The 15,881-nt window shown below is 36.9% G+C and overlaps 1 protein-coding gene across 2 annotated transcripts; it reads right to left on the reverse strand.

Annotated features, from left to right (window-relative positions):
- Window positions 1–1,020: 1,020 nt before the first annotated feature.
- Window positions 1,021–14,814, reverse strand: LOC127657783 (GATOR complex protein MIOS). 2 transcript variants are annotated; one of them, XM_052146685.1, is made up of 11 exons: window positions 14,776–14,814; window positions 12,310–13,649; window positions 9,655–9,753; window positions 8,356–8,610; window positions 6,120–6,289; window positions 5,488–5,553; window positions 5,247–5,405; window positions 4,565–4,717; window positions 3,881–4,085; window positions 2,859–2,988; window positions 1,021–2,065 (listed from the first exon to the last, which is right to left on the reverse strand). In XM_052146685.1, the coding sequence occupies exons 2-11, from the start codon at window positions 13,616–13,618 to the stop codon at window positions 1,975–1,977; spliced, it is 2,637 nt and encodes an 878-aa protein (XP_052002645.1). In that variant the 5' UTR covers window positions 13,619–13,649; window positions 14,776–14,814; the 3' UTR covers window positions 1,021–1,974. The 2 variants fall into 2 exon arrangements, with proteins under 2 accessions (XP_052002645.1, XP_052002647.1); XM_052146687.1 differs by lacking the exon at window positions 2,859–2,988.
- Window positions 14,815–15,881: the final 1,067 nt, after the last annotated feature.

Here is a 15,881-nt window from a genome sequence, read left to right on the forward strand (position 1 = left end):
GGGCAAGGAGGTGTGAACCGGCTGAATAGTAAATGTAAGGTTTAATGTAAAACTCAACTTAAAACATAAGACAAACAGACACATATGCAACGCTGACGCGTGCATCTCTCCCTCGCACCGGCGTCTCCGGCTGCCCCTTATCTCTCTCTCTCTCTCCTGCTGATCAGCACTGCAGCACTGGTCCGGCCGTCAATCTCCACAAAGTAAAGTTTTAATTTATGGTCATGAGAACTGTTCATCTCTTAAAGGAATACTTCGGGTTTAATACAATTAAGCTCAATCAATAGCATTATGTGGTGTAGTGGCATAATGCTGATTATCAAACATTTTTATTTCAACTTCCCCCTGCTTTTGTTTAAATGACTAAATAAAAAAAGGAATGAAAAAATTCTGGGATACAGTGATCAATGGAAGTGAGTGGGGTCAATCCGTAAGCGTTAAAATATTAACTGTTGTAAAAGTATAGCCACAAGACAATATGCATGTTAACATGATTTTAGTTATACAAATCACTTACTAACCTTTTCTGTGTAAAGTTATAATGACAACATAATGCCACAAACCTTGTAATCCCAGTAAACGATGATTTAAACAACTTTACAGCTCAAATAATATACACGTTTTTACAGCAGAATAAATGTAAGTGTCTTTAGAAAATGAAAACTTTCACATTTCTGCTTTTAAACCCTCCAAAAACCTGTCCCCATTCACCTCCATTGCAAATGCCTTACTGTTACCTCGCTATTTGCTTTTTTCAAAGAAAAAGAGGGACAAGTCAATATAATTGTTTTGTTGTAATCAACACTGTGCCACAAATGCTTTCGAATGAGCTTAACTTGTATTGAACCCGGAATATTCCTATAATTGCTGCAATTGCATATCTTTATCATGGTCCATAAGGAAATCTGTTACAAATCATGTGGTCTTATACAGAAGTCAGGACTAATTTTGTTACTAAGTACATAGTGTAAAAGGCATAATAAAATTAGGATTCAAAAATAGTAACTTTATTATGGACAGCTCTTTTTATTTCCAAAAATAGAGACACAATCATTTAAATAGTTAGGATGCTAAGTTGTTGCACTGATTAAAGCACAACAAAACAGCATCTTACATTACATTACTCTTAGACTCAACAATCAGCCTATCTGACACTAATGTTAAACCTACACATTTAAAAAAAAAAAAAAAAAAAAGGAAATTTTAAAACAAATTAAAAATTATTTTTAGACGTTTAATTGTACTTTACAACTAACCTCAGGCCATTTCTCTTGACTGAACTTTGCCTTTCCTGCTGTATAACCGTCGCCTTAACCATGGTCATTTCTTCATATATAATAGTTGAATTTTTTTTATTTTCTCTTATTGAAGATTTCAAACAGTTTACAAATCAATTAACAATTAACAGTGGTTATGAGTAATGTGTTATAAATACAGAACAATAAAACAATAATATGATTCCATGAATTCAAAGTCAAGTAATAGTCAATGACCACACAACAAAGAATAATAATAATAACTTTGAGACATTAACAAAACTTTATTCCCACGTATTCAAACCCATCAGGTTAAAATTATTGTAATATTTGCATTAAACTCTTTCTCAGTCACTAAATACAATACTGAAATTATTTGATTCATATTCACATTTAACTCTTGCTACGGATCAATTTAGGACCACAACGAATTAGTGCATGTCAGTCATTCACATAAATTCCTTCTCAAGCAGGTTGGACGCCTCTGGAAACCTAACTATCAGTGGGTGGGTGAGTTAATCATGGGTAGCATCATCCCAGTAATCTAACTGCTTTAGTTTCTGTCACAACAGAGCACCAGTTGTTGACATTGATGCCAGTGAAGTGTGCATACGCTGTCTCTTTGACTCCTGAAAGTGTGAGAACTTTACTATCATTACTTATTAGTAAAGCTAGCTGGTTTCTAGTAAAGCAGGATATTTAAATCTCTAAACTACTATTATACACTATCAGAAGGCACCAGGTTGCCTGTGGTATCCAGCTGCATGCATTTACAAGTGCAGGCAGAGACGGGACATTCGTTGTGATCTCTGAAAGGAAAGAAAATATAATTCAACTCTGAATGTATGACTTTTAGTATACACATCACTAAGATATCAGATTATCCTAAACATAATAAAGAACAACCCCTTTTTTTATCCCCTTTTCTCCTAATTTGGAACACCCATTTCCCACTACTTAGAAGGTCCTCATGGTAGTGCAGTTACTCACCTCAATATGGGTGGCGGAGGATAAGTCTCAGTTGCCACCGCTTCAGAGACGTCAATCCACGCATCTTATCACGTGGCTCGTTGTGCATGACACTGCAGAGACTCACAGCATGTGGATGCCCATGCTACTCGCCGCGACCCACACACAACATACCACGCGCCCCATTGAGAGCGAGAACCACTAATCGCAACCACCAGGAGGTTACCCCATGTGACTCTACCCTCCCTAGCAACCGGGCCAATTTGGTTGTTTAGGAGATCTGGCTGGAGTCACTCAGCACACCCTGGATTCGATCTCGCTACTCCAGGGGTGGTAGTCAGCATCACTACTCGCTGAGCTACCCAGGCCTCCCAATCTTTAAAGATTCATTAAAAGAATAGAACACCCAAGAATGAATACATTATCATATTTTTTCCTTATTAAAGCTTGCCAGTGTAAATCACCATCCACTTCCTTTGTATGGAAAAGAGCAGCTCGGACATTCTGCCAAACATCTAATTTTGTGTTCCGTAGAAGAGAATAATAGAAGGTGAGTAAATGACAAAATGTTCATTTTCGGGTGAACTATACATTTTATATTTACTATTCATGCGTGAATATGAATCCTCTTACCTAAACCAGCTAAGCATGTGACCTGCGTGACCCCCATGCCGGCAGTTGTGGCACCAGGTGAACCAGTTATTGAACTGTGCCAGTTTTTTGTCTCGTGTGAGATCAACTTTCTCATCCATTTTACCTGTGCCTGATGATATGAATCTGACAATGAACTCTGATACATTACAGCAACATTTCAATTAATGATTTCATATGTCAAAAACATCAATGATCACTAATGATTACTGGCTCAGAATCATTAACTATAGATGACTTTCTTATATTATTCATAATATATTAAAGCAGTTTGATTGTAATATATGTATATATAATATAATATATGCTATTATGATTTCTAGGCCTCGCCGAAATATCGGTCGACCACTAGTCACTAATCAAATCTGTAAATTAGTTAATGTTAACTTATTTGTGCAAAAGGTGAGATTTCCTTGCTTCCATTTATATTTACATTTATGCATTTGGCAGACGCTTTTATCCAAAGCGACTTACAGTGCACTTATTACAGGGACAATCCCCCTGGAGCAACCTGGAGTTAAGTGCCTTGCTCAAGGGCCCAACAGTGGCATCTTGGTTGTGCTGGGGCTTGAACCCCCAACCTTCTGGTCAGTAACCCTGAGCCTCAACCACTGAGCCACCACTGCCCCCATTTGGCAGACGGTTTTATCCAAAGCGACTTATAGAGCCCTTATTACAGGGACAATCCCCCTGGAGCAGCCTGGAGTTAAGTGCCTTGCTCAAGGACACAATGGTGGTGGCTGTGGGGATCGAACCAGCATCCTTATGATTACCAGTTATGGTGCTTCCATTGAAGCATGCAAGATGCTCTTTGGAACATTGTCAAATCATGCTGGGTAACATGATCATCAGGTTTTACACAAATGTGTGTAGTCATTTTTACAAGTGGACTCTCAGACTTGTCAACCTCACTGTATTTGTTTATTAACAAACCGCAGAGCTTGTATCAGACATCAGTTAAATTATCCGTCTACATAAAACCCTGTGATAGAGTGGTCTGTTACCTGGGCAGCTGGACACAGGGGTGCCCATGTTCATTAGGCAGAGTGCACAGCGTGGAAGCGGTTTGCGACAGCCTGGGCAACTGGTGACCTTTGACTTGGTGGGCGAACCACTGACCCCATACTGACTGAATCCACGGCCCTGGTGTGGCATCGCTGAGCAGCTGTATGATATAGACTTTCCACAGAAGTTACAGCTCACAAACACCTGCACACAATATAAATAATGCACAAATAATAAATAATAGAATTAAACTGGTAAAATTCTGTCATCGTATGCTCACCCTCATATTGTTCCAAACCCGTATGACTTTCTTCTGTGAAAAAAAAAAAAGAAGATGTTTGACAGAATGACCGCCTCAGTCACCATTCACTTTCATAGTATGGAAAAAAGATGTATTGAAAGTAAATGGTGATTGAGGATGTCAGTCCCTTATATTCTGCCTGATATTTTCCATGGAAGAAAGTCATTTAGGGTGCATAAATGACAAATTAAAACTAAGGATGCATCTATAATTTGGATAATGTTCGTTATTTTTTGGCTGATAAACAATATTATTATTAAATCTATACTGTATCCAAAAACGTATCAATGCAAAAATATAATTGCATTATAATCAGAGAGTACTTTTTTTTTTTTTTAAATAACTAAACTTAACAAGTGGCAGAAAGAAACATGATTCTTGCCTGTGCAAGCGGTTTTGAGCTGGCATCCAATTTGCTCCTATGAATGTCAAATTCAGCCCGTTTATGCCAGAACCTCCAGGCGTCCAGCAGATTGCGATAGTTCTCAATCCAACACTGAACTCGAGGGTCCTTCAGCACTTCTCCTGGGGAGCCCTACCACAACAAACACACAAAACAATATATTGTATACAGTGTTTATAAAGCATACTTTCACTCATTTTATTTGCATTTACCGAAGAAATATAGACTTCAACTCCACATCTATTAGCGATCTATCTATCTATCTATCTATCTATCTATCTATCTATCTATCTATCTATCTATCTATCCATCTATCTATCTATCTATCTATCTATCTCTGCCTGCCTACAGTATCTTTATGTCTGTCTATCTATCTATCTGTCTGTCTGCAGTATCTATATATGTCTGTCTGTCTATACATATATCTTATAGGTTATAATTATAGTAAAGTACTCAATTGTTGACAATTAAATGTAATCTATCTATCTATCTATCTATCTATCTATCTATCTATCTATCTATCTATCTATCTATGTCTGTCTGCCTATAGTATCTATACATGTCTGTCTGTCTATATCCATCTATCTCTCTCCGTCCATCCGTCCATCCATCCATCTATCCATCTCCGTCAGTCTATCAGTATGTGTGGACATTCTGGTACCTTTAGCATGCAGAAACTGGCAGTCTGCACGTCTCCAGTACGGTCTACATAACTCTCCATAAGATCCACTCCATCTTTCGTCAGGCCTGTCAACAGAATGCCCTCCAGATTACCAGCCTCTTTCATCTCATTGGTCAGCTTGTCTATGTAACGAGGCAACTAATAGGAAGGCAAAAAAAACAGGTATTATTGATTGAACATCAACGAAGCCTGGATGAACTGATGGGTGAACGGTTCTTACCTGAGCATCATTTAGAAACATGCATGCAAAGGCCACTCGGTCCCTGACAGCCACATGACTCTCATACTGTAAATAGAAAGCAAAGGTTTAAAGGCTTAAATCAAATTGCCATCAGGACAAAATTACACAGATTTCTTTTTTCAGAGGAATATTCCAGGTTATGTTCAACTTAAAGGAGTCACCTATTTACTTTTTTGTTTTTACCATTTTATTTTCTTTCCTGAGGACCGCATACGTATAATGTTAGTAAGGTCTCAATTTAGTTATTAATGTCCTTTTCCCACCCTCTTGCTGAGCCTTAGAATTAAATAATCAGTAGTTTTCAATATAGTGCTCCAATATTATGTTTAACTGCCCCATACTTCAATAACAGCCTTTTTAGCAAAGCCTACATTCCATTGTGCCAGGTTCACCAAGCAATCCACACTGAAATGTGCCATCTAAACTTCAGATGCTTTTTGTTTTAACGAGGGATTCTTCAAAAGGATAAGTACAGCGGCAGATGCGGCATGTGTCCTGTATTTACACATACTGTGGGAGGAGTTGAATTTATTGTCTGTGGTAACAGACAGCATGGCACAAATGTGGAGAAATATTCTGGAAAATATTATTTTTAGTATTTATTAGCATACCAAGACACCATCATATGCTCCAGGTTCACTGGTGAGGAAGGCAAACATTATACACAGGTAGGGTTTCTTCAGCTGGAGTCTGAGAGAGCTGCACATCTCCCTCCACAGAGAGGTCTTCTCATCTGTGTAACCCGACAGAGCCATGGCCACCACATTCAGATTCAGATCACCTAATCACAACATACAGAAAGAAATTATGAAACACCTCACTTAAAGGAACAGTTCACCCAAAATTGGACATTATTTTTCTTATTTTCTTCTGATAACACAAACAAGATATTTTAAGAATCTCTCAGCTTAACCATGAAAGTTTTCGGCTATATTCGAAGTCTTTTGAAGTCATATGAGAACTTTGTGTGAGGAACAGACTGAAAAAAAGATAGTACATCAGTCACAGTACATGGATCACATTTACAGTGTTTTTTTTGTCCTTGTTTCTTGGTCGTCGTATGCTTTTGATGCATGTAAATACTTTCAATTTTGCTAAATATCTCCTAATAACCTTTTTGTGTTCCACAGAAGTAAGAAAGTCATAGAGGTTTAGAATGACATGAGGGAGAGTAAATGAATTTTCATTTTTGTTTGAACAACCCTTCATATAAACAAGACACAATGCAATGACAAATCCCTGTGGCACTAGATGTGAAAGACCCCACACTCTATAAAGGACATTTGTGTTTTCTGAAATATTTAGCCAAAACAAATAGTAAAATCCAAACAACCATAGGTTATTATGAATGATAACCAAACAGTCCTATATACCATATGTTTATGTGGTTTCAGGGCATTCAATATTAAAGAACAAGCAGCACTTTACAATTTCTGATCAGTAGTGTGTCACGCAGGGATCATGCTTTTGTTCAACAACCCATTTTATCAAGTATGTAAGAAAGCTTTTTGAGTGCAAGTAAACACTAGCTAAAATCAGCCTACATTTCACAAATCCATCTACATTCATTAGAGTAAACTTCAATAAGGGTATTTCTACTGTATATCTATTTCAAAAAGAAATATAAAATGATTCATGTAACATGTTAACTTGATTCCCTTTGGAATGTGATTATACTTTGATACCTTAAAAGAAAGTACAATTCTAGATAGGAGCTTTATTTTGAACACTAGAGAAAAAAGGAAAACAGTATAATACAATACATTTGTACTTTGTTGTCATATAATTGATGAGACTTTTTTGCATGAAGGGAAATTATTTAATTTTTAGGGCTATAATTTTTTTATTTTTTGCATTGTAACATTATTTCCATGGCAAACACATTTCACCCTGCAAATTGTAATTATTTTAATTATCTTTTGAGGGTTTTTTGTGTAATTCCTATAATTCAATGCTGCTTCTCATTAGATTCTCATTACTGTAATCCAATAATTTTTCATTCAAATTAACATCAAAGTAGTATACCAAATACTACAATGGTGCTGAAATAATTCTGCTTAAATAATATATTTTTTTGTATTACACTAATGACAATGAGATATTGCACTAAGCTAATGAGAATTGCGTATTCTGCAATTTTAGATTGGAACTTTATTTGTGAACACTTCAGAAACAAGCAAAACAGTATTGATTTAGAGTACAATATATAAAAGATTTCTGAAAAAGAAAATTTCTAATCATATCATTTATGGGGTAGTTTTTGCATGAAAATATATATATATATATTTTTTTTTTTTTGTGACAATATTTTCATGACAATCAAGCACACTTCACGTCCAAATTCTTATTCTTTTAATTCACTTTTAAGTTTAATAATAATAAAAAAAAAAGACTAGTTTCTATAATACAGTAATGTTTCTATAAAATGATTGTAATACATTATTTTTATTATTTTAATTAACAAAGCCAGTATAACAAAATGTACATACTTCACAATTTAAAAAATAAATAAATAAATATATATATATATATATATATATATATATATATATATATATATATTTTTTTTATGAGAATGAGGTTTTTATTGCATAAGAAAATGTGCTTATAATGTAAAAATGCATAACTTCATTGCCCTAAAACAGGCTTCATTTTCTTTAAACAAAATAAAACTTTTTTAAAACTTATTAATTTTATTATTAAATAAAATTATTTAATAAAACTTGTTTTATCTTTTGAATTTGGGTTGAAATATGACCTAAAGATATTCTTAACCGCATTCATGAAATTCACCCTATAGGAGTCCTTGTGGGGGTGCCAGTCACTGGACCCAGTCCGGTGCCGTACCTTTCTCTGTTGATGCTCCTTTATTAAGAATCTGGATTGCCCGGCGGATGTCCAGATTAAAGAGGGCGACAGCTGCGGCTCTCTCCCACTCGCCCTCCTGCTCTAGAGTCTTCAAAAAGGGCTCCACATCGATGTCTGACCCTTGACTGATCCAGCCACACAGCTGCAGGGCCATACTGCGCTCCTCGCTGTGATACCGTGGTACATCAGTCTGTCTGTCTGAACCCGACCAGCACCGCAGTGTTTCTGTAGTACCTAAGAATGGAGAAGAAGATTGTAAAATGAAGGGAAATAATTGCTAATATACAGAGCAAATGTTCTTTTTACCCATCCATTATAGAATTAATGTTTCACAAAAAATTTGACTTAATCTATCACATTTGTTGTCTGTCCTATTCGAATGCTCTCTTCCAAACCAAAGTGAGCTGCCTATGTAGGCAACATTTTAACAAAAGTCTGTTCCAAAAGGTAGGCTAATTATGCTGCCTTCTAATTATTAATTTGGCCAAATTCTAAGGGGGCACATACTCTCACAGAGCACTTTACTAGGAATACTATGGGCCTAATAAAGTGCCTGACATGGTCTTCTGCTGTTGTAGCCATCCACCTCAAAGTTCAAATTGTTGTGCATTCTGAGATGCTATTCTGCTCTCTACAATTGTACAGAGTGGTTATCTGAGTTACCGTAGCCTTTCTGTTAATTCGAACCAGTCTAGCCATTCTCTGTTGACCTCTCTCATCAACAAGGCATTTCCATCGAAAGAACTGCCGCTCACTGGATGTTTTTTGTACCATTCTGAGTAAATTCTACAGACTGTTGTGCATGAAAATCCCAGGAGATCTGACACCAACAATCAATGCCATGGTTGAAATCACTGAGATCACATTTTTCCCCATTCTGATGGTTGATATGAATATTAAATGAAGTGCAATGATTTTATGGATTGCTGCAACTCGATTGGCTGATTAGATAATCGCATGAATAAGTAGGTGTACAGGTATTCTTAATAAAGTGGTGAGTGTATATCTTTCATGCAGAAGTCAATACTCTAAGCATTCTGACAAGCTCAGTAAAATGGAATATTCTCTTGTTTATTTCTATGCCTAATGATTGTATTATAGTCAATCTTTTTTTTTTAAATAAATTGTGCATTGTACATTAGGAATGCTACTTGCGTTTCACATTCGGTTACTAAAGAAGTTCCATTTCAGTTAGGATTTCTTAAAGCAGCTCCCTATTTAGACAGCAGACACCATGGCAGCTCACTAGGTTTTGGAAAAAGAGCCTGATTAACTTACCAGAGCTGAACTTGACAATATTTTTGATGCCAGAGTAGATCAGCGACTCTTTATTGCTCTGTTGCTTCTGTTCCACATTTTCAGTGTACTGTTTCATGAGTATCACACACATAGGAAATATAAGCATTTAAAAATAGAGCAAGATAAACAATATATATGACAACAAAAATCAATCAATTATACCAGGGGTTCACAAAGAGGTGGATGCAGTTCAGTGATACATTTATAAGAAATGTGAATATAGGGGCCTGGGTAGTTCAGCTAGTATTGATGCTGACTAGCTCCCCTGGAGTCGTGAGATCAAATCCAGGGTGTTCCGAATGACTCTAGCTAGGTCTCCTAAGAAAACAAATTGGCCCGGTTGCTAGGAAAGGTATAGTCACGTGGGGTAACCTCTCGCTCTCAATGGGGCGTGTGGTAAGTTGTGCGTGGATTGCGGAGAGTAGCATGAGCCTCTGCATGCTGTGAGTCTCCGTGGTGTCATGCACAATGAGCCACGTGATATGATGCGCGGATTGACGGTCTCAGAAGCGGAGGCAACTAGTGTTGTCCTGTCAGCGTTAACGCGTTAATGTGTGCAAATAAATAAAAATGTATAATGCGTTATTTTTTTCTTAATCGCGATTAAGGCGTGTACCGATATGACATTTTATTCAGCTCATTGTGAGTTCTGAACACCGATTAGAGGCAGAACCCTTGCAATGTGTCCAGCGGGGACATTACACTTGTAAACACACTACAAACAAATACTGATGGGAGTTAGAGACAAAAGTTAAGTTCTTCACGTCTTTTTGTAAGTCAGCATTTTACCACATAAGCATGTCAATTCTTACAAGCCTACTGCGCAGCTTGCTCTTCCGTGAAGGGTCTGTTGACGCTCTGCTCAAATGTAACAATTTAACTATGTACCTGTTGCCAGTGACATTCTGAAGCATCAACTAATGATTACTAGATAAATAAAAATTAAATAAATATGAAATATATTTCCATCAGCAGTGTCAGCGCTAAAAGCAGAACAAGATGCGCTTTTCATATGGAGTTCAACTTGCACTTGCTGCCCTGAAACAAATCATGTGCATTCCATATTCAAAGTGAAAATTGTGGAGGATGGGGTTTAAAAGATTTAATGCGCTCAGCAATGAATAGTAGTTCTATCAATCTGTAAACATCGCTCTTAGACTTTGGTCAATGTTCAATGTTACTTGAATTGGTGCTATTTTGGTGAATTTCTGTCTTTGTACAGTGGAGTTTGGCAAATGTTAATAAAGCATTATTGTTACATATTGTTTTGTACTATTGTGTTGTTCTTTCCAAAGAAGAAAATAAATGTATTTTGACAGAAAATAAGTCTATATAGTCACATTTCAGAACTTTTAAATTCTGAGTTTAATCGCAATTAAAAGATTTAATCTACTGAAAGCACTATATAAAAAAAAATGTGATTAATAGGGGCCTTTCGCCCCTGCAACAGGGGGGCTTTTTACCCCAAATACCATCCTTTCACTTATTGGACAGTTATTAAAAAAGGTTTGATTTAATGACCTTAAACAAAACTGAAAATTATAAATAAGTATTTTCTTCAGCTATATTCGGTCTGTGCTTACTGAAATGCAAAACACTGCCCCCTTTGGCCAAAGGGGCACATGTGAGCTCCATTTTCAGGATTAAATGTCCATGTAGGACTGCCAAAAGCGAGCTGTGATGCAAGTTGTTTCCAGCTGTACAGGCTGTAATACAGTGAAGAGGAATGCATATTTTATGAACACCCCCCCAAATCCAAACCTAACCATCAGTGGAGTAAAAAGTAATGTTAGAGGGAAGAATGCAACGTCAGAATCACTGATTATGCGAATGCAATTACATCCTGGTTTCAATGCAGGATCTGAACTGGGGTCTGTCATGATGCTGATGCAACATGCTTCAGGCCGTGCCACAGGGGAAGGTAAGCACACTTGAGCCAATGAAATAAATGTCTCCGCAAAATCGACAAAAATGATAATTCCTAGGGCACTGGAACTCTCGGAAACAATATGCCGACTTCCTGTGCAATCATGCAAATGAGTCACCAGTGTATTATTGTGGATAGAGGTCGACTGATAGTGGATTTTGCCGATACCGAAAACTCAAGTGGTGGAAAACTATCAGGTGATATTTAAAAATATATATATTTATTGAATGTTAAAGAATTCTTCAAAAGGAAACTATCGGCACAGATTAATCAGTAAAACCAATATATCGGTCTACCTCTAATTGAGTAATCAACTATTTCAGATAAAACCGCCCCAACAAAACACATTAAAATAAAACAAACTAACTGATCATTTTACATGTCAGCGAGACAGTCCCTTCCTGTCTAAGTGCTAAGTTCTTGGCAAGCATAAACTGCAAAGTGGACCAGCCTTTATGCCGATAGTTAAAAGTTGAATAAGTTGTGAAAAATCTTCAAATAAAAAAGAACCCTCCATATAAGGACCATATTTTACAAGACATTCTGCAATGACTTGGACGAATGACATTTTTGGCAATGGACAAAGAGTTTTGAGGCTCATAATATGCTTTGATATTTGTTGCCATAAAATGCTAAATGAAACAGCAGATAACCATCTTTAGCAGGACACAAATCTCTGAATGACACAGCAATGCAGTGAAGGATATAATGAAGTGTATACCACAGCGATCTCAGCTGGGGTTCGTCCCCTCCGGCCAACACATGGTTTCGCCACACCTGTACGGTATCATGGCCGTAGCGCGACTGCGCGCGTTCCCTCATCTTGGTGGCGATGTCCTTTTCATAAGCAGCTGTTCCCTGCCCAGTATCCTCTGCACATTCATAGAGGTGCCGCCCACATGCCCACATCAGCGATGTGGTAGAACTCCAGGCTAATGAAATGCGTTCGAAGACGGTGAAGTCATTCATGACCCTGTTGGGCGATACCACCACCATGCGGTTCTGCGCTGATGGATGCCATGCAAAGCTACTGATAATGCTCTCACTGCAGGGCTGTACGCTGCGCTCAATGATGGTAGGCTCGACCTCATCGCCGAAGGGCATGGGTGTGTGTTGCATGTCATACAGACGGATAATGTTGCTGTCGCGCGTCAGCGTGGCCAGCAGGCCCATGCGAGTCGGGCACCATGCCACTTTAGTCAAAGGTTTGGGCTGCTCAGTTAAAGTGAAGACTGGTTTCTCAAATTTGCGCAAGTCCCAGATGGCTACTTGGCCTTCAAAGAAAGACGCTACGCGATCTTGAAAGTGAGGGTCCACCGTTACTCCCTGAATGGCTTTGGTGTTCACGAAAGTCTTCTGGCTGGTGTTGCGCAGGTCAAAGATTGCCAGATTTCTGTGCATCCCAGCCAAGAGTAACTTTTGATGATCACGAGGGAGCCAACAAAGAGAAAGACAGGCATCATTCTGACCCAACTCGTACAGCGGCTTGGTCACTACAAGCCCAGAGTCTGCATCTCCAGACAGACGAACTTTCTCCACAGGTACCGCCTCGGGAGAAAACTTACTACTGATGTCCCATATCAGAACCGAGAAATCTGCCCGATGTTTATCCAAACCAGCAGCAAGCCAGTTACTGTCCACCGGGTTCCATGCAAGGGTGTTGCACTGTCGGGCGTGCTTGGGCACAAACTCTTTACCTACCAGCTCTTTGCATTTGGAGTTGTGACTCTGTCCCAGACTGGTCAGGACAACTCGGCCATTGGCCTGTCCCACCGCCAGCAAACATTCAGATGTTTCAAACTTTGGATACCAGGCCACACATTTCATATACGGGGTGTCTGAGTTGATGGCCAGCAGTGTGGCAGCTGTCTCCTCGGATAAGGGAAGAGAGCCAGCTTTGGTTTCCGAGGTTCCTGCTGGTCCGATCCGAAACAGGCTGAGTTCAGTGTCACAGATCACATAACGGTCTGCGTGATGAGGAGACCACAGGATATCTGGTTTATAACCGCTCGACATGGCAGGAGAGTGGCTTCTTCAATATATTTATCTGCAAATGATAATATAGATTATTTATATATTACACCTTAAAAATCAGTGTTTACAAAACACTTGATCAGGAATATATATAGAGTCCACTTTGAAAATCTGGTGTTGAAAAATGTATTTTAATATGGAAAAAACAGAAAGTTGAGAAAATTTTCAAACAAAGAAGTTACAATGAAATTCATTGCTAACGTTTAACTAAAATTGTTAGGCTGATATTATTTGTATAGAAAAACTGCAATACATTTAAAGAAATGCAAACAGAAGATTTTTTAACATACTGACTCAGACTAGTGATCCCTACTGTATATGTTTAAGCATATAATACAATTACAGGAAATTAAACCATTTTAATGCATGATTTCCACAACAGTTGAAAAGCCATTTTTAACCACTCAGGGATTGATGTTACATACAAACCTCGGTAGCTGTTTATCTATGATGATTATAATATGATATGACAGTCTTATTTATACAGCATGTCATTGCATTTTTTATTAATAACAACATAAATGCATTATCGCTTACGAAAATGGCAATGAACCAAGTACCTCTGAAATATTTACAAAAATACATCAATATTTTTTACAAGTAAAATTATATATTTTTTAATCTATAATTTAACTATTCATGCAACATAAGGTTAAAATACACTAAGTTTCACTCAAGACATTAATGATAAAATATGTAACCAAAAACATTACCAAAGCCCAAAAAAGATTGGAAAAGCCCTAGTAAGTGTTTAATGTGTTTCATATAAAACATGTGATAAAAACTGTACAAACACTAATTATCCATTCTGCATCCCACAACTCTTGAACGTCATGTTAATTTATAATTAACATATTAAAATAAAATTTAAGACAAAATAAAAAATAAATATGCAATTTGATAAACAAACAAGTAGACTCAAATTTTTATTGGACTTCCTAAAGTCCTGACTTTAATAAAAGTGAGTTAGCTAGTCAGCTACAGCTAAACTAACCACATCAAACTTTACTTAACCGCAAACAGACAAAGGATCTGAGACAGCAGCGCTATGAAACACACTTAATATTTATTTTTATATATTTTATATATATGAATGATTCATAACTGTGTCCACTAGCGTTTCATAAATATGCACTCACATTTGACGAGCAAACATGTTGAAGTTTCTTTCAGTCGCGTGAAGCCGGAAACGGTGTTGACTGTAAACAGTGTAACTGAAGAATACAACATAAAAGTCCCATGCGTGTGAAAATCTTTTATGCAGCTTTTGCTTTTGAATGGCACTACTAAAATATAATAATAACAATAATAATAAGAAGAAGAAGAATAAGAAGAAGAACTGAATTTACATCTTGCTGATTCTACAAAGGGGAATGCAAACTAAATAAATGCATATGTATTGTTACCATTTATATATATATATAAACACACACACAGTATATTAACAATATTTTTGGTTTCTTGTAACTATTATTTATTCATTAAAATATTAATACATTTGAAATGGTTATTAAGAATGATACACATTTTTTGTGATTCATTAATGCATGGAAGGACATTATTTTGGATAGTGTGTGAAAGATGACTCAAAAACAGAAATGTACATTTGAGTTTAAATACTTTGCTGCCCTCTGCAGCTGCAAAAAGCTTAATTCAATGAAAGTGGAATTGAAGATATAATATTAATTTGAATATAAATCACAAACAGCAAACTGATTTGACACACTTGTAGACAATTTTTTCTTCTTTTTTTTTTTTTTTTTTACTTTTTATAGAAAAGTGCTGCATAACGATTCTTCAAAATTTCTCCTTTGGTTTATCACAGAAAAAATAACAGCATACTGATTCGGATTTAAATGAAGGTGAGTAAAAATGACATTTTTCATCTGGTCGAGGAGGTTGATAAGGGTTTTAGAAACACTGAAACACTGACTATACATTATTACTGCTGTGTTGAGACTGCATTCTATTTTTATATATACAGTATACGAATACAAATATTTGTTTTTGCATATATTATTTTTATATAATAAAATTTTAGGTAATAAAGTTAAAACCAATCAACATGCAGGGTTGGGAGGGTTACTTTTGAAATGCATTGAACGTATTCACCATAGAGTGGTGGTGGTGTAGTGGTCTAAGCATATAACTGGTAATCTGGTGATCAGAAGGATGCTGGTTCGAGCCCCACAGCCACCACCATTGTGTCCTTGAGCAAGGCACTTAACTCCAGGTTGCTCCAGGG

The sequence above is a fragment of the Xyrauchen texanus genome, chromosome 17 (genome assembly GCF_025860055.1).
Source record: "Xyrauchen texanus isolate HMW12.3.18 chromosome 17, RBS_HiC_50CHRs, whole genome shotgun sequence".
Lineage (NCBI taxonomy): Eukaryota > Metazoa > Chordata > Actinopteri > Cypriniformes > Catostomidae > Xyrauchen > Xyrauchen texanus.

What these genes read in the sequence shown, in the direction of transcription:
- LOC127657783 (XM_052146685.1), bottom strand. Translation starts at nt 13,618, where the DNA reads ATGTCGAGCGGTTATAAACCAGATATCCTGTGGTCTCCTCATCACGCA. An exon ending in TATTGTCAAGTTCAGCTCTG is followed by an intron (nt 8,611 to 9,654) that starts GTAAGTTAATCA and finishes CTCCATTCTTAG; the next exon opens with GTACTACAGAAACACTGCGG. An exon ending in CACATGCTTAGCTGGTTTAG is followed by an intron (nt 2,066 to 2,858) that starts GTAAGAGGATTC and finishes CTTTCCTTTCAG; the next exon opens with AGATCACAACGAATGTCCCG.